This window comes from Pleurodeles waltl, chromosome 2_2 (genome assembly GCF_031143425.1).
Source record: "Pleurodeles waltl isolate 20211129_DDA chromosome 2_2, aPleWal1.hap1.20221129, whole genome shotgun sequence".
NCBI classification, from domain to species: Eukaryota; Metazoa; Chordata; class Amphibia; order Caudata; family Salamandridae; genus Pleurodeles; species Pleurodeles waltl.
The window spans coordinates 70,072,154-70,091,872 of NC_090439.1; the positions used below are offsets into that span (position 1 = coordinate 70,072,154).

A 19,719-nucleotide genomic window follows, 5' to 3' on the forward strand; every position below is an offset into this window, starting at 1 on the left:
GTAGTTTTTAACTTATAGTAGGCTGTGTTTTAATCCTTGTTCAGACTGTTCACCGCATCAGAATATGTACTGTACTCAAGCATGCAAATAAAAGTTGACAAGTTCATTCTTGTGATGGCTCTGCTCATATTTTGCCTCAAAGAATGTCCTGGCTTGTCCACCTCTAAGAACGGCACAGAGCTGCTGCTCCTGAGACTTACGACCCTTAATGATGAAACATTAAACCCACACTGTTGATTACTAGAGTGTCACAGCAAGTGAGTAACATTTTGCCACCTTTCCCAAACTTTTGGTGTTTTTTGATTATTTTGTTTGTCACACAGCGTTTTCTTGTTTGCTGTTACTCAAACAGGTGCACAGCTTCAGGGGTGTTACACCCTTCCCCCTAATAACTGCATTTTCTGATATATAGTTAGGTACATGTGCTATGGTGAGACGTCTGCCGGATTTCACTAGGAAGTTTTACATACAGACAAAAACGCACACATACTCTCTCCCTTGGTGTTGAAACTGCTAAAACCAAATGGTTGTTTTTGTCTCTTAGAATTCTTAACAATTGTATTCTTCTCCCTTTGCACTGCCCCTTGGCCCCTCTCATGCACCCTGCCTGTCTTATAATAGGTAACTAATACTAAAGGTGGCACTAAGTTCACTCTTGGGCATATGGAGTTCCCCAGACACACCTCTGCTCTGCCCCTGTACCAGTGGCGTAGCCAGTGTGTCTGGGTCTTAGTGTAAAGAAGAAAGTGACGCCCCTCTTTGAACTGTGAAGTACAGCAATTATCAGGGTTCAGCTGATTCCTCAAGCCCCAGGCCACATGCTGTTGCACTAAAGGAAGCTACGCTCATGCCTGGCTGTATTTACACCCGCACTCAGATGCGACACTGCCGCGGTCACTCGTGACTAGGAGTAAATATGCCTGCACCAGCTCGTACCTCCTCCCAGCCAGGCCTCTGCCACCTCTTCATATCAGAGCGCCGCCCGGTCCAGCTACGGAGCAACCCGGGGGCGGCGCTGACGCAGGGACAGACGGCGTGTGCGAGTCACCGGGCGGGAGAGGAGGGTGCGGCTGGTGCGTGCAGAGAGGGGCGGGGTGCCGCGGGGCAGCAGTAGGTGGCTATGCAGGACCGCGGGGAGGCGGAGGAGGCGCGGGAGCCTAGGAATGGCAAGGATGGGCAGCTGGTCCATGGGGTCACCGAGGCGACTGACTGGCAGCATTGGGTGCTGCCCGCCTGGCTCCTGGGATCCGGCTGGCGCCGTTGTAGGCCTGTGTGCATCCTGGCCACCTTCATATGCGCCAACGCTGTCTTCTGGTGAGTGCAGCGATGTACGTGTTGTGAACCGAGACCTGTCATTCTTGCATTGATTCTGACAGCCGTGCGCCACATATGTGAATATGCATACATGCACTCTGATATAGTCTATACACATATACCTGCCCCTTCTATCCATACGTATGCCTGGGCGTTACTTCCATTGGTGCAGCAGGTGCAGTGGCACCATGCACAAAGGCCTGAGGGTCTCTCTGAACACTGATTATTGATGTACTTCACAGTCCAAACAGCGGCCAAAGGGCCCAGTTTCTCCTTGCACTAGAGCCTATGACACACTGGCAACGCCACAGTATATACACCGTGCCGATTTACACTCAGCTGTACTGAAATGTCGTCCAGAGCCTTTTGTATAGACATTTACAGAGTGGCTTACATATCTTCATTCATATTCAACATATGACTGTAGGTATACACATTCTCGCATTTACATATATACACTGGCACACTTTACTTACATATATACACTGGCTCACATATATCCACTCAAGCTTCTTATACATAGACAGAAATGCTTTGCCATGCACTCATGAGATTACATAAATAAACATACTCGCAGAAAATCATAGCCAACTTGGTGACACCCACTGCGACTAAAAGTCTACTTGCATAACAGTACGTTTGTTTATGCACCTTTATCCAGTACATACTTTGTATGCTTGTTTGCTGATGGCCGTGCATGAAACATTGTAAATGTTTTACATAAGTAGTTATGAGTCTCATAAAACACTTTCCCAAATATTATGCCACAGCGCCTCGCCTTTAGCCGCTTTGCATGTCCTCTCCTTTCGCCAAAAATATGTGCACGTATGTTGTCTGTGTTCCAGCCTCAAATGAGGGAACGTGGGTGATTGAAACATAAAACGATGATGAGTTCCCAAAATAATTTCGCTGGGAGCACGGCATTAAGATTAATGTTTATTCACACGTCGGCCTGCCGTCATTGTAGAAACAACAAAGCTATTTTCATTGGCATACATTCAAAACATGATACACACTAGTTGTGAAGCTGACAGTTCGCAGTGGGCCGGCATGGTGTGCAAGCTTTGGACGTTGCTAGTGTCACCACCTTCCTCAGGAACGCCACCCGTTCTCGAAAATGGAAAACGCATTTATTTCAAAATTTTGATAATTTTATCCACGACACTGATACATGTTGTAATTCATCAAAAAGATAATTGGAGTTTTATGTCATTCTGTAGAATCACATCCACAGCCTTGCACAGTTTTCTCATGAATAATTCCATTCCAAATGTTGCAAGGATATTATCAATGATGTCATAGAATAATTTATGAGTGATATAATTAGTGGGGTAATTAGCAGTGCATGACAAGGGAGCGAGTTATAGTTATCTGAGGGCACGAGTTTAGTTACTTGCAGTAAAGTTCAGTTGTTTTGTGTTTTTAAAACAGCATGTCTTTATTGACATTTTAACCTAACTATGCTGTCACCTTAACTTTTTTATCCGAGTGATTTTTTAGGTGTTTTCTAGGTTTTTAACTATAATGTGTGCCCTAAAGTAAATATAACTCGAGCCTTCGCCATGCACAGCTAATTTACTCCACATATTATGGTACTCATGAGATCTTGTATGGCATCTTTGATATCACTGCAACGTTTACAATAACATTATTGATAAAAAACTGTGCTTGGCAAAGACTCGTGTTACAGTTACCTTAGGGTGCGAGTTAAAGTTACTTGAAAGTACGCTACCTATATCTGCTGAATTTCGATGGTTTTGAAGGAGTCAATTTAGAACCTAACTATAACACCCCTGTAACCTTTGTTTTTTTCAGTTAAAAAAAACATATATATATATATATATATATATATATACATACATACACACACATATATGTATGTGTATATATATATATATATAAGTGTGTGTGTGTGTGTTTCTTTTTAAACAAGAACAATGGAACAATGTCTGAGTATTTCTTTTAACATTTTCAGCCTAAGAAATGCAGTCTTTAAACCAACCACAAAAGAGCCTTGTATCAAAAAAGTTCTTGCAAAGCATTATGGGGCACTTTAGGCTTGAGCAGTGAATAATAAATGAACGGCTCCTTTGCTCATTTGTTATTCAGTTTAGTGACCTTCTGCACCACAGAGACATCCTTTTTTAAAATAAAATTATTGTGGAGGGCCCCATGCAGCCCCCCTCCTAAGGCTTTAGATCCCCAGGGATCCCATTTCCTGAGGCCTTTATTATTAAATAATGGTAGGGTTTGCACGGCTCCTCTCCTCAACCCTCCTTAGTCTTTGGGATCCCATCCCCTGCAGACTTTAATATAAATAAAGAGGAGGGGGCGCTGACCCCCCTCTCCTAGCCTTCCTGGCCCAGGCACTGTTAAATAAAGGGGAAGGGGAAGGGGTTGCACACCACTTACCCCAAGCCTCCTTGCTTCCCAGGGACCCCATCCCCCAGGGCCTAGCGTTTAAATGAAGGGGAGGGGACGTGTGGCCCGCTTCCCTGTGCCTTCTCGGGTGGTGAGGAGCCCATTCTCCCGGGGCTAGAGTTGAGGACCCGGGACATTCTAAAAACTCTAGCTGAGGGCTGCAGAGGGAGCCCCAGGGCCCTGGCCGGCTCCCTGCATCCTGTGGAAACTGGCATTGCCCCAACTCAGAGGGCGCGCCTGTCTTACCTTGCTCCCTCTGGGAGGGAGCAGTCTTGTGTTTCTCTGCCTGCAGGAGTGTGGACAGTGAAACAGAAGCCTGCTTCCTCCCGGCGGTAGCTTTGTTAAGTCTCCCACCGGGTGGAAGCAGACATGCTTTCCCTGCAGGTGGTTCTGCAGGCGGGGAAGACATGTTTACTCCCACCAGGTGAGAGATTTAAAAAATGCCCCCACCAGGGGAGGGCAAACATATGTTTCCCTGCCCATGCTGATGACTTTGTCCTGGGGTGGTCTCCTTGCGACACAACCTGTGAGCCGGCCTGGGGGATAGGGTCCCTGGGGACTTTTACAGCTCATGGAAGGGTGCTGTGTGGCCCCTTCTCTTTAAAGATGTGTGCGGCCCTGGGTATGGGGTCCACAGGGCCTTTTAAGGCTCAGATTGGTGGGCTGCGCTGCCCACTCCTCTTTTTAACGACAAACACAGCCCTGGTGGATGGGGTCTCTGGGGCCTAATAAGGCTTGGGGATGGGGGCCCGCAGCCCGTCTCTCTTTTAATTGACACACGGTCATGGGGGGTGGGGTCCCAGGGTCTATAGAGGCTCAGAGACTTCCCTCCGATTTGTTATGACACACAACCCCAAGAATGAGGTCCCCAAGACCTAATAAGGCTCGAGGAAAGAGGCCACTCGTCTCGTCCCCAATAAAAAGATTTTGCCCCCCCTGGGGCCTTTGTCAACCTCGAAGGGTATTTTTGGAAGCACACGGGGCCCACTTTAAAAACAAAATGACACAGATCCACGGATCCACAGCAAATTTGTGGCAAAATAAAAAAAAACATTTTTGGCCTTTGAGGACGCCATCACCAGGCCTAAGGGTTTATCCCTACACTGGCCCATTATGGCTTTTTCTTTCACAGTTTTTTTTAGGACTCTGGAGTGAGTCCCGAGAACTACAATGGCTGCTGCTGCATCATTGTTCATGTGGTTCCAGCCAATCAGATCTTCCTATGAGATCTGTTGTTCCTGCGGATCGCATGCAGCTTGATATATACAGATTTTCGGAGCTATAATCGTTCATAAACTACTAACTGATTTATAACAAATCACAAAAAGCACTTTTTCGGGACCACAATTTAGCTTTTTGCCAGATTTGGTATACATTTGTCCGGCAGTTTGGGCTGTAGCTGTGTCTAAAGTTCCTTTGGGAAAATTAATGGGGAAAACGTGTTTTGGGACGTTCCCTTTTTCTCAGTTCCCATTTGACAGATCACCCCAAAACTTCCAAGGAACAGGTGGAGGTGGAAGAACTTTATTTTGGGAAAGTTTTGTGAAGATTCGTCAAACAGTGCCAAAGTTATTAGGAAAACAAAAAATACTTTTCCTAGGGAAAAGTGGTCCTCAATATAGCAACCTACTGGTAACAGCCACTGGGTAAAACATGTATATATAAATGTCAGAACAGAACAAATAAAAAAAAACAAAAAGCAGAAATTCACTACTCGTGCCCCCGCCATGCACAGTTTTTTCATATTTTTTTTTACTGCAAATATTACATTGATAATATCAGTGATGTTATGTTTCCTGACTATAACGTTGCTTCCCAGGGACCCCATCCCCCAGGGCCTAGCGTTTAAATGAAGGGGAGGGTACGTGTGGCCCGCTTCCTTGTGCCTTCTCGGGTGGTGAGGAGCCCATTCTCCCGGGGCTAGAGTTGAGGACCCGGGACACTCTAAAAACTCTAGCTGGGGGCTGCAGAGGGAGCCCCAGGGCCCTGGCCGGCTCCCTGCATCCTGTGGAAACTGGCATTGCCCCAACTCAGAGGGTGCGCCTGTCTTACCTTGCTCCCTCTGGGAGGGAGCAGTCTTGTGTTTCCCTGCCTGCAGGAGTGTGGACAGTGAAACAGAAGCCTGCTTCCTCCCGGCGGTAGCATTGTTAAGTCTCCCACCGGGTGGAAGCAGACATGCCTTCCCTGCAGGCGGTTCTGCAGGCGGGGAAGACATGTTTACTCCCACCAGGTGAGAGATTTAAAAAATGCCCCCACCAGGGGAGGGCAAACATATGTTTCCCTGCCCATGCTGATGACTTTGTCCTGGGGTGGTCTCCTTACGACACAACCTGTGAGCCGGCCTGGGGGATAGGGTCCCTGGGGACTTTTACAGCTCATGGAAGGGTGCTGTGTGGCCCCTTCTCTTTAAAGATGTGTGCGGCCCTGGGTATGTGGTCCACAGGGCCTTTTAAGGCTCAGATTGGTGGGCTGCGCTGCCCACTCCTCTTTTTAACGACAAACACAGCCCTGGTGGATGGGGTCTCTGGGGCCTAATAAGGCTTGGGGATGGGGGCCCGCAGCCCGTCTCTCTTTTAAATGACACACGGTCATGGGGGGTGGGGTCCCAGGGTCTATAGAGGCTCAGAGACTTCCCTCCGATTTGTTATGACACACAACCCCAAGAATGAGGTCCCCAAGACCTAATAAGGATCGAGGAAAGGGGCCACTCGTCTCGTCCCCAATAAAAAGATTTTGCCCCCCCCGGGGCCTTTGTCAACCTCGAAGGGTATTTTTGGAAGCACACGGGGCCCACTTTAAAAACAAAATGACACAGATCCATGGATCCACAGCAAATTTGTGGCAAAATAAAAAAAAACATTTTTGGCCTTTGAGGACGCCATCACCAGGCCTAAGGTTTTATCCCTACACTGGCCCATTATGGCTTTTTCTTTCACAGTTTTTTGTAGGACTCTGGAGTGAGTCCCGAGAACTACGATGGCTGCTGCTGCATCATTGTTCATGTGGTGCCAGCCAATCAGATCTTCCTATGAGATCTGTTGTTCCTGCGGATCGCATGCAGCTTGATATATACAGATTTTCGGAGCTATAATCGTTCAAAAACTACTAACTGATTTATAACAAATCACAAAAAGCACTTTTTCGGGACCACAATTTAGCTTTTTGCCAGATTTGGTATACATTTGTCCGGCAGTTTGGGCTGTAGCTGTGTCTAAAGTTCCTTTGGGAAAATTAATGGGGAAAACGTGTTTTGGGACGTTCCCTTTTTCTCAGTTCCCATTTGACAGATCACCCCAAAACTTCCCAGGAACAGGTGGAGGTGGAAGAACTTTATTTTGGGAAAGTTTTGTGAAGATTCGTCAAACAGTGCCAAAGTTATTAGGAAAACAAAAAATACTTTTCCTAGTGAAAAGTGGTCCTCAATATAGCAACCTACTGGTAACAGCCACTGGGTAAAACATGTATATATAAATGTCAGAACAGAACAAATAAAAAAAAAACAAAAAGCAGAAATTCCCTACTCGTGCCCCCGCCATGCACAGTTTTTTCGTATTTTTTTTACTGCAAATATTACATTGATAATATCAGTGATGTTATGTTTCCTGACTATAACGTTGCTGTAACCTTTGTTTTTTCAGTGAATTTCTATGAGTTTTCTGACTTATAGTAATTTTCATTGCTATACGATAATCCAACTACTGCTGCAGCACAGCCTTTGGCCATGTGCAGCAGCAGTTGGCTGTAGGAGGGTAACCCTCTATAGGCACCCAACCTTGCCCTGTGCATGGCATTCAACCATGCGCAGCAGAGGTTGCCCGCAAGACCTGGCTAGCAGCCTAACCCTGCGGTCAACCCCCCTAACCACCCAAACCCATGCTTCCCAATGCCCTTTGGCCGTGTGCGGCTGGAGTTGGCTGTGTCCTCTCTGGGTGTGAGAATAGTTGTGAGAGGGTGTATTTGGGGGTTTGAGTGGCTGTGAGAGTGTCTGTCTGGGTGTGAGGGTGCCTATATCAGTGTTTTAGTGGGTGCGTCAGTGTGTGTGCGTCTGTGAGTGGGTGAATGAGGGTGTCAGTGGGGCTGTGAATGGGTGTGTGAGGGTCTGATGGGCTGTGAGTGGGTGCACGAGTGTCTGAGTGGGGCTGTGAGTGGGTGCATGAGTGTCTGAGTGGGTCTGTGAGTGGGTGCATAAGTGTCTGAGTGGGTGTGTGTGAGTGGGAGAAATATTGAAAGAGAGAGGGAAAATGAGTGAGTGGGAGAGAGAAAGAGATTTTTTTATTCAGGCTTTGATATATGATAAACTTAGAATGAGATTTTTCTAGACAAATTAAGAAGAAAAATGTACTTGTCATTTAAAAAGAGTAAGATTACCTTTCAGTATGAGCCTTAAACATTTGAAGTAAAAAAAAAATGAGGGAAACTAGTCGGGCTGGACTCGAACCCTCAACGCTTAGATCTGTGACCTTAACATTGAGCTATTCATTTTTTCCCTTTTTTTTTAGTATTTTATGGGCTATCGGAGACCACGAGGGAGACTTCAAGGGCTCCCTTGTGGTCCCTACATGTTTTTTAAATGTATTTTTTCAATTTTAAAACAAGCCCATTACGGGCTATCTGGGACCACAGGAGAAGCTTCAAGGCCTCCCCTGCGGTCCTATTGCTCCAGCAAGCAGGCAGCTGATTTTAACAGCAGCTGCCTGGTTGCTGGAACAAGGCTTTCATCTCTGTTCCCTGCACGCATACCTTTCAGACAGCGGGACCTCTTTGACAGGGAGGTGGTGATCCTGGGGCTGAATGGGTCGTGGGCCCCCGCATCCTATTGGTTAACTGCCCGGGGATGTGGTGGTCCCCCAGGCTGTGGGGTCCAAGCCCCCACTGCACCTAATTTCCTAAATCCTAAATGCTTGGGGGATGGCGGACCCTGGGGTAGGGTTTGGGGGGCCCGTATCCCCACTCAAATTTCATTATTCGTCCTGGGGAGTTGGAGGCGTAGGGCCTCACCCACTTTAAAAAAGCATTTTGCTCTGGGGTTGTTGGTCTCCAGGGGACGGGGGAGGTGGGGCGCACCCCCTCTCATATTCCTTCAGTTGCCCTGGTGGTAGTCCCCAGGGCTTATTAATTCCCAAGGAGGGGGGCCCCCTGTGCCTCCCCTCCTCTATTAAGACACAAATACCTTTGGCTGTGCCCAGCAGGAGTTGGCCGCTGCCTCTCTCTCTGGGTGTGAGAGTAGGTGTGAGAAGGTGTATCTAGCGGCAAGAATGGCTGTGAGAGTGTCTGTCTGGGTGTGAGAGTGGGTGCATCAGTGTCTTAGTGGGTGCGTCAGTTTCTGTGTGGGTCTGTAAGTGGGTACGTGAGTGTCTTAGTGGGTCTGTGAGTGGGTGTGTGAGTGTCTCAGTGGGTCTGTGAGTGGGTGCGTGAGTGTCTGAATGGGTCTGTCTATGAGTGGGTGCATAAAGGTCTGAGTGAGTGTGTGAATGGCTGAAGGAGACTGAAAAAGAGAAATTTAGAGAGAGAGAGAGAGAGAGAGAGAGAGAATGAGAGGCAGGATGTACGTAGAATGAGATATTTCTGGACAAATTGAAAAGAAAAATGTATTTGTCAAATTAAAGTAGGGAAATCACCACAGACATACCTGAACTAGAACCCACTACTTTGAGTGTGAGGATCCGTGACCTTAACCACTAGTCCACAGGCGAATCCTTACTGTGTTATGAAGTCACTACATGAAGAGACCATTGCAATGACACTCTCACTCTCTCTCTCTCTGTCCCTCTCTCTATCTCTCTCTCTCTCTCTCTCTCTCTCTCTCTCTCTCTCTTCCATATCATTATGGAATGGCCGAGAGACAGAGAGAGAGAAAGAAAGAGAGAGACATAGAGAAAGTGTGACAGGACCACTTGGGAAGCCATAAGGCCCCCGCGGTTGTAGCCGGCTCTCCGTGTCGTGCGGGAGCCGGCACTGCTTCCACAAGCAGGGAGCTGCTTTAAATACCAGCTCCCTGCTTGTGGGAGCAATGTTTTCATCTGTTTTCCTGCACGCATATTTGCGTGTAGGGAAACAGATGAAGCCTCTGCTTTCTTTCCGTGAGAGCTGTTTGACAGCTCCAGCTGTTAGAAGCCAGACTTTGTTTGCTTTTTCTTGGTGGGGGTTCTCAGCTCCCACCAAGCAAAAGCAAACAACTATATTCCGGAATAGGCACCCTGGGACTTAGCATGAGCCAGCCTGAGGGGTCATTAATGGCTCCTCAAGAGTGGCCACATGGCCCCCCTCTAATGACTATTGGCTTGGGGAGGTGTTGATCCCCAGGGCTTGGGGGGTTCGTTTTACTCTTTTGTTGTAGACCCGGGGAGGTGGTGAACCCCAGGGCTGCGAGGGGCATGGTGGCACTCCCTGTATTTGATATGACTATGTGCCCCTGGGGAGGTGGCGGTCCCCGGGGCTGCAGGAGGGCCCAGTGGCCCCCGCATTAGTATAGAAAGTGTGCCTTGGGATGTGGCAGTCCTCAGAGCTGTGGGAGGGGGGTGAGTGCCCCCTGTATTTGATTTGAATATGTGGCCCAGAGAGGTGGCGGTCTCCGAGGCTGCACGGGTGTTCGGTGGCTCCCCACCCTGCATTTTCAAAAGCATTAGCCTCAGGGAGGTGGCTGTCCCTGGGGCTGCAGGAGGCCAGAGGGCTCCCGCATTAAAAATATAAATGCCCCCGAGACCTGTCCCATTGTGGGGCTCAATTGAAACAAGTGAGGGAGTCTGTACTATTTTTATTTTTTATTTTGGCTCATTCGCTGATCCACTGCGACTCCCGCTGAAAAAAAAATGCATCCTTATATTTACAAATTTGGATTTTCTTAAATGTCTCTAAAACTACTGAAAGGATTTACACCAAATACCAAAAAGGCCTCTTTCTGGACCAAGAGCTACAGTCCTGCCAAATTTGGTGTAATTCCATCCAGTGGTTCAATCACTATGGCTGTTCAAAATCCCTTTGGAAAAATGGATGGGGGAAAAGTGCTTTTCTTGGCAACCGTTTGATGAATCACCTCAAAACTTTCCAGACAGATACTGAAGTGTGGGTACTATTTTCTAAGAAAAGTTCTTGAAGATTAATCAAACGGCGCGAAAGCTTTTTAGCAAAACAAAAAACGCTTTTCTGTAGAAACTATGTTCTAATTATAACTACCTAGTGGTGACCGGCATATCTATCTATCTATCTATCTATCTATCTATCTATCTATCTATCTATCTATCTATCTATCTATCTATCTATCTATCTATCTATCTATCTATCTATCTATCTATCTATCTATCTAAATATATATCTATATATTTATATATATATATATATATATATATATATATATATATATATATATATATATATATATACACACACACACACAAAAAATGACTTTATAGTTAGGTGTAACATTTTAAACTCAAAAAATGCTGTAACTCACTAGGTACAGCTAAAAGAAGCAAATATAACTTGCACACTCACCATGCACAGTGATGTCAGTAATGATGCTATTTCAGATGTCATCAGTGACGTTATCAACATCATAGAACATGTCATGATTGATCTAACCTTGATGTGATATGTGAGGTCATAAGCAGTGTATGGAGCATGTGCAAGGTATAGTTACTTCATTTAATTATAATTAGTGAATTTAAGTGTTTTTGAGTTTAAAATGTTACATTTTAACTTACATTTTCACCTAACTATAACAACACTTTAGCCTTTGTTTTTTCAGTAAATTTCTAGTTTTAAAAAAAACGCAAAGTAGTATTTTACTATCATTCCCGCCTGTGGCAAACAACACAGAGATGCGCAGTGTGGGGTTGGCTACAGGGTCTGGACTGCCACTGTGTAATCATTATAATTGGGTGCTGAATGTAATGTAACACAAACTAACACTAAGGGCCAGATGTACCAAAGGATTTTACCCATTTTGTGTCTATGGGAAAAAGCTTTCGTACATATGGCCCTAAGAAACCCAAAAACCCTTGAAATACACTAGTTATAGCTTAGCGAACAAACTATATTAGACCTGTCAGCTGTTAGCGTTGTTTCCCGTCTTTTTAATTCTGACCTCCTGTTCTTGATCCTGTGCTGAATTTCGTTTTTGCTGGCTTTTGGACTTTGGGCACTCTATCACTGCTGACCAGTGCTAGAGTGCAAGTGCTCTATGTCTAAATTGTATTTGTAATTGCTTTATCCATGATTGGCATATTTGATTTACTAATAAGTCCCTAGTATTGTGCACCATGTGTGCCCAGGGCCTGTAACACAAATGCTACTAGCGGTCCAGCAGCACTGATTGTGCCACCCACATGAGTAGCCCTGTAAACATGTCTCAGACCTGACACTGCAGTGTCTGTGTTGGTAGTTTTAAACTGCCATTTTGACGTGGCAAGTGCACCCACTTGCCTGCTCCAAACCTTCCCTTTTACTACATGTAAGTCAGCCCAAAGTTGCCCCCATTTGCAGGTTGCAGTGTATTTAAAAGGTATAACACGTACTGATGTATTTTACATGTCCTGATAGTGAAATACTGCTAATTTGGGTTTTCCCTATTGCAAAGCCTATCCCTCCCATAGGGTAATATAGGGATTGCCTTGAAATACCTTTTAAGTGTAGTTTCCCATTGGGATCAGACAGAGATTTGGAGTTTGGAGTCTCTGAACTCACAATTTAAGAATACATCTTTTGGTGAAGATGGTTTTTGAATCGTAGGTTTGAATATACCATTTTGAAAAGTGTACATTGTTTTGCTTAAGCATTTTGTGCCTCTGCCAGTCTGCGGAATACACGTTTGGGTCAGGATAACAGTTGGGCTGTTTGTGCATTCACTCTAGACAGTCAAACAAAGGGAGCTGAGGTGTGCCCTGCTATCCTGGTGGCCCATCACCAAGCTAATGGGGTTTCCTGAGCTAGAGGGGAGGGAGGAGCTGACACCAGCACCTGACTAGGGTTGTGCCTGTCCTCACACAAAGCAGTCTCCAACCGCGTGAGGCATGTCTGGGGCCAGGGCAGGAAAAGGCAGCGTCTTGTGCACTACAAAGACTTCTCTTTGAAGTTTGCCTACTTTAAAGACAGAAATTGATATAAGTACCGTACGTCTGACACCACATAGTTAGAACACTTCTGGACTGAGGACATTCTGCCAGGAAGAAGAGCTAGATGCTGTGGGAGGGACTGCCAGTATGCCTGTTGTTTTGTTGTGCTGGCCTGCTGCTTGCTACTCCTGGGAGTAAAAGAACTGATTTGGCTTTCTACATCCTGCTTTCAAAGGCTCTCCAAGGACTTGAACTGACCTTGCCTCCTGTTAAGAAGTCTCAGGGCCATCAAAGACTTCAGCTGCTAGCGCCTGGACTCGCTTGCTGAAAGTACTGACTTGCCAAGTGGTTCCAAATCCATGTCCTGGGCCCTTGGAAGTGAGCTCTGGTGCAACCAAGAAGAAACTAAGCACATCGACTCCAGAGCGACTTCAGAACCAGCGTGGTCCCTGTTGAGTGCACCGACTTTGACCTGCAACACAGGCGCGATGCCACCACCGCGCCTTTGAAGTCCTGCCACAGCATGAATCCCAAGTGCTGTGTCACCCACGTCCGTGACACTGGACTTCGACTCCGCCGCAGCACCTGTGGCCCTGTAATGTGATTGCTACACTGCAAAGTTAATGCCTTGCATCTTGACCTGCTGGGTTCATCGACCCCATCTTGTCGTAAGGAACCAATGCCTTAGGAGCCAGTACCACATCACCTCCCCTGCAACTGTAAGGAACCAATGCCTCACCTCCCTGGTGGCAGTAAGGAACCAACGCCGCACCGGCTCCAGTGATGCCTCACATCATCAGCTCTGTGTGTCTTTCTTTCCTCATCTTTTTCTAAGGTACTGTACCCGGGGTCCGTGTGATTCCATGAGCCGCCCACACTCCCTCACGATTAGCATTGGACTGCTGAAAGAAACTCCATCAACTGTGATAGCCCCAATTGGAGCTATTGTGTTTCGAAGCACTATATTAAGATTTAATCTTTGAAAATTCATATCTTTACTTGTGTATGTTGGATTTCTGTTGGTTTAGTTTTGTTTAATTCAGATAAATATTGGCTATTTTTCTAAATGGGTGCGGAGTACTTTTGTGGTGTTTTCGACTGTGTTACTGTGTGTGTGTACAAATACTTTAACACATGATTCTTCAATAAGCCTGACTGCTTGTGCCAAGCTAACATGTGGGTGAGTAGGGGTTACCTTAGCTGTGAATCCCTTACTCTGACTAGAGTGAGGGTCCATACATGGACAGGGTTCAAACCACTGCCAACTAGAGGCTCAGTTTCTACCAAACTGTAACTTGCACCCCCACTATGCACTGCTTATGGAATCGCATTTTACAGAAGCTAAGGGTAGCCATCTCTGTCGGTGACTGTGAAATATATGGCAGCTCAGCTGAGGTATGCAGGTTTGCCCCGAAGTTTAAGATTCAGAAAGTGACTCGACTCTAGAGCTCAGGACCTTGGGCTTTAAGCGTTCTTAGGCCGATTACAGCATTTTAATGATTTTAGTACATGTCCCTCATTTCTGATCCAGACGTCCTAGCCAGAGTTGTAAAACTGCAAAATGCCTCTCTTATGGGTGGTCTTGATACCACATCTCTACCCCCTCTGCCCTTGCCCTTGGCAACTTATAAATGGCCAGTCCCTGCACTGCAGCTGGTTCGACAGACTATATTTCGTCAGAGCGAAAAGTTTCGGCGTTGGGCGACTGTACTGTGTAAAAGCATTTCTATACCAGGCACGATAGTAGTAGAGCTGACCTCTAATACTAAGTAGGTAACTTTAATTAGCATAGTTGCCAAGGAGTTATGTCACACCAGAGATCTTCAGCCAGTGCCCATCGTGTTGTTTTAGCCCACATCACTAAGTATATTGGTCATTTCAACACACTTCTGCAAGCGCGCCTTGTCCTTAGTAAGTAAACTTACAAGATGACGCGTATAGGTCCAAGAACCTTTTGAATCGCATGGAGTATCCTAGTCATGCAGTGGCTACTGAATCAATAGCTAACATCAATATTCAAGAAATATTCTATAGAAAAACAGCTCAAAACCATATACTCATGAATAACCACAACTCAGTAATGAATGAAACAATGTTTTATTTCCCTATTGAGTACAATTCCAAAGAGATCCATTAGTTTAATCTTTATTCAATCCACTCATTTATTAATTTGTTAATGAAAACATCATAACATAACTTGAAGAAAATCATATGTATAAATGAATCTAAGTAATTCAAGAATACCAGCATTAATAACAGAGTTCAGCAAATAGCTCGTCAGTCAAGTCTCACTGTCAACGTCTCCCTTAACAGCTTACCTGACCAAGATTAGCATCAGCATGTGGGACTTCATGCAAAAACATTTTAGAGAAAAATATTAATTTGGAAAAATCTATCTAAGTGAGAATTCTATAATCAGCACAGTTGGTACCTAGAAGAAAAGGCACACGTTGTCAGACACATTTTCATAGCTACCTATCCAGGATGGATCAGCAAGAAGTCAGTCTTCGTCTTCAGGTCATCAGTTAGTCAGCCACGCATCAGACTCACAGAGTATGAGCCCAACGACAGAACCTCGGACAGCGTCTCCTGACGTCATCAATTCTCCCCTCGCATCTGACGTTTTAGCCCCTTGTCATGACTTTTTATTAGGGTCTCCCAGTCCGTCCCCCTAATTCCTAATTGGTCGGGCAGTCAGCAGATATGACTTTAACCTATAGTATTTGTTTACCAAATCTACCAATTTTAGTATCAGTCCGTTCCCAAGATGTGGATTGGTCCGCTATACGATGTCCTCATCATCCGGCTCTTCAGGTATCAAAATTGTTGCATGTTCCTCTTCAGTCAGTGCCTTCATTGTTCAAGTCCTGAGAAAATACATTTAGCCTACTATACACATAATTGTATCAAATTGTCTTCAACATCTCCTGTCCGCCGGTACATTGCAGAAAATTCTAGCTAAGCAACTTTTACATCGGGTGATACAAGGTCAGCCCGTAGCAGCTTCTTTGCAAACCCGGTTATTGTTTCTACTCTTTGTGTGCGAGGCCTAGGAAGACTAGGCCTTAAGTTCGGCTAAGTTAACACTACAAATTGAAGTAAAACATAGGTTATATGTTTCAATATGACATATTACTAAATTTTTCTGATATATTTTTCATTATTTCATACAGTTTCAGTTATATTAGTACAATCTTGTATAAATGGCAGACATACCCAGAGGGCACATTTTCAAACATGCACATTATTTTCTCTACCATTAAATTCTCTACACATTTTTCATTATTAAGCACATAAACATCATTAATAATTTTCTTAGTTAGTATATCTGCTTCAACACTTCCGAAAAGCAGTGGTGTAAGTAGTGCACAGCCATGGTTGTCTGTGGGTTGGGGGCTGGTGGAGGGGGACTTGCCCCCCCCTGGATTTAGGTACAGGCTGGTGTGCAGGCTCACAGTGCAGTGTAACACTATGGCCATTGTAGTGTTATGTTGCCTGCACTAGTAGGGCCGTGCCCCCTTTAAAATGATGACCCCCCCTGAAAAAAAGATTGCGGACGCCCATGTAGGCAGCTAAATAATTTTAACGTCTTCAATGAAATACATTCTGATTCACTCAAGACTGGAAGAGTCGGCAGTAAAAGGGAGTAACAGGAAATTCATCATACAGCCTTTACGGTTTTTGGAAAACCAGAGCAACCAGGAGGGGAATCAGAGCATATGTTTCTCACTGAGAATTGTCATATACAACTTTTGTATTAAAAATATGTCGTACTTCTTCGCATAACTAATAATATAGTTGGCAGTTGTGTTTGCACATAATCAGCTTTTCTTATTTGCAATGAACTCCATTTGTATTTTTAAATATGAAGTGAAATGAACAAACTAAACTAAGCAAATTGTCTTTCTTGACACAAAATCCACCAATGATTTGAGTAAACACTCCCATGAAATCATTTCTTTAGAAAAGAGCTCAAATTGCCATATGGCAGGCATTAATCTTGCATTTTCCCTCTGTGTTCTGGTACTTGTTGTATTCATTTTGTCATATTAAATGCAGGACTAGAAGTATCAGAATATAATGGATGAATGTGAACTGGATGAACTTCAGAACTGAACAGTGTATGTTCTTTATAAAGAGCCACTGAGGGATATCATTAAGGACACGTGATCCTTCTCCCTCCTTGTGTCATTTAGGGATATTTAGGTTTTCAGAATTGGAGGACAGCATAGGTTAAGTTTCCAAAATAAGATCTACCTCACTGTATGATGAAGTTGCCATTGACATTGAAGGAATGCAAGGTCTTAGGTGAAGGAGACTGTGCCCAACATTTTCGTAGGGTCAGTGATGACCATTATTCAGGGAGATCTAGCTGGTGATGGAGTACTCATGGTGTGGTAGGCCACAATGAGGTCAACTAGATGTGCTTGAATAAAACCTACTGCTGTTACAGCAAAACTTCTGATAGGGGGCACTGATTATACTTTTGAAGGAAATTCCTGCAAATGGTGGATGAAATTTCTCTGATAGGGTGAATGACTTCGCTTACGATGAAGTGTCACTGAAAGTGTCACACATGAGACTCGAAATGTCACACATTAGCAAACTGCAAAATGAAAATGTCACTCAAAAGCATACTGGAAACTTGGCAGCCTTGAGTACACTGTGCATAGGCGGAGGGTCTCTGACCTGAGAACTCCTGGCTGAGTCGGGGGAGGGGGAGGCATGACCGTGTACTTTGCACGCCCCCCCCCTCAAGTTTCGTAGCACCAGTGGTCAGGATATCTTACTGAAATGAATGAGAAAAATACTTGAGAACTCACAGAAAAAGTGTCTTCATTTTATCTTTCTGGAGTACTAACTATAATTTCTATGATAAAAAGAAACCCATAATTTTTTTGATTTACTGTAGTATCCTCTGTAGGAAATCCTTTTCAGTTTAATAGCTTTGTGGCATTCAGGTTTGCCACATTTTTGTCATAAATACAGAATGTTAGCACTCTTTTGTCCATTAGAACTCTGTGATGAAGCTGCAGTAGAACACAGGAGATTCAATTGCAGACTGCTGCTTCTGTTGTACGTCATGTTTTACTCAGAATATCAAACTTTATTCTCACATTGCTGAGGACGATAGTGAGAAATTATAGGCAATTAGCTCTCATTTCTCTAGAATTCCTAAAACTAGTATAACTCCACCAAAGAAAATATTTATATTGTGACTAAAATTGTTATCACCCTTTATATGTGCTTTTTTATGTGAATCTCAGTCTTTTAATGGATGCCGCAACATGTGTCCATGTTACAGCCTGCCAATTAAGGGTGGGGTCCTCCACATGCCAAGGTCAGGGTGCTATCACAATACACCTATATATATATACTAATTTTCCAGATGCAGGGACCATGTCCAAGTTCTCTAATCGCTACCTCAATTTATTGTTCATGTTGTAGACAGCCAATTGGATTGACTAGTTCCTTTTAAATGATCCAATTAGAACAAATTTGAACACCAAGGGGTTCATTAAAACCCTGGCGGTCAAAGACCGCCAGGGCTGTTTTGGCGATTGCACCGCCAAGAGGCGGGCGGTGCAATCCTGGGTGATAATCCGCCTGCAGCGCTGCTTGCAGCGCTGCCCAGGGGATTACAAGTCCCCGACCGCCAGGAAAAGGCTGGCGGTACGAGGAGTCGCGGGCCCCCTGACAGGGCCCCATGCAGCTTTTCACTGTCTGCTAAGCAGACAGTGAAAAGCACAACGGGTGCAACTGCACCCGTCGCACGGCCGCAACACCGGCGGCTCCATTTGGAGCTGGCTCCTGTTTTGCGGCCGAGATCCCCGCTGGGCCGGCGGGCGGAAACCTGGTTTCCGCCCGCCCAATGACTGTGGCGGGAGTGCGGCTGCATTGGAGGCCGCCCGGCGGTCAGATCTTGGCGGGCGGCTAAAGCCACCCGCCAAGGTCATAATGAGGGCTCAAGTGTCTTGATATATCTAACTTTAATTCCCTTTATTCCCAACCTGAGCCCCTCATTAGATGCTAATTTCTAAAAAACATGGAATAGATTTACACCAGGCCATAGAAAGCACACTTTCTGAGTAAAGTTCTAACTTTTTGTCAAATTTTGTGTTTTTTTTCAGTCATTTTATGTATCAGAGAGCAAAGTTTCCTATAGGAATTAACAAGGGAAATCACACTTTTGAGACCCCCTGTTCTTCTTAGCCCCTGCTTGACGGTCAGTGCAGAATTTCCATGAAGAAGCGAGGTGGATAAACTTATGTTTTTATAGAAAGCTTTGTGCAGTTTTGCCAAATGGTGCCGACCAAAGCTATTATCAAAACCAAAAATCCTCTTTCTGTGAACTAACTTAACTCTACATATATATATATATATATATATATATATATATATATGAAAATGTCAGTTAAAACATAACATTTTGAATGAACAAACTGTTGAAATTCGCCAGTTATAGTTATCTCAAGTAACTATAACTCCTGCCTGAAGTAAGTATAACTTTTTCTTACACACCACCTTCAAATTACTATGAGTCACGCACCTCCATACACAGTGTTGTCAACTCGCTAGCCTTACTATATTACCAATAACTCGCCACTTTACCATGCAAAGTTTTCCGATTAATGTTGCATTTGAGATGTCATGAGTGTTTTTATAAATGCTATGATTTCACATAGTATAAGTGATGTAATATGAAATGATGTAAACAGTGCATCGTAAAGGTGTTAGTTATAGTTGATGTCGTCTGGCTAGCAAGTAGACAACACTGAGTATGAAGGTGCGCATGTTTTAGTGACCATCTTGGTCCAATAAATATATATTTTAAACATTTTCATGACAAATTTCACAGAGGATCTGCAAATCTTGGCAATTAAAAAAAAAACAAAAAAAAACAAGCGCATTCACCTACAGGTTAGCCCCTGGG

General features: G+C 44.7%; 1 protein-coding gene across 1 annotated transcript in view; it reads left to right on the forward strand.

Annotated features, from left to right (window-relative positions):
• The first annotated feature begins 857 nt into the window (after positions 1 to 857).
• RETREG1 (reticulophagy regulator 1) overlaps positions 858 to 19,719 on the forward strand; it is a 609,140-nt gene continuing 590,278 nt past the window's right edge. Inside the window, exon 1 of the mRNA XM_069219479.1 lies at positions 858 to 1,314. Within this exon, the coding sequence (XP_069075580.1) occupies positions 1,121 to 1,314 (194 nt within the window). The 5' untranslated portion in view covers positions 858 to 1,120. The remainder of the gene's footprint in view (positions 1,315 to 19,719) is intronic.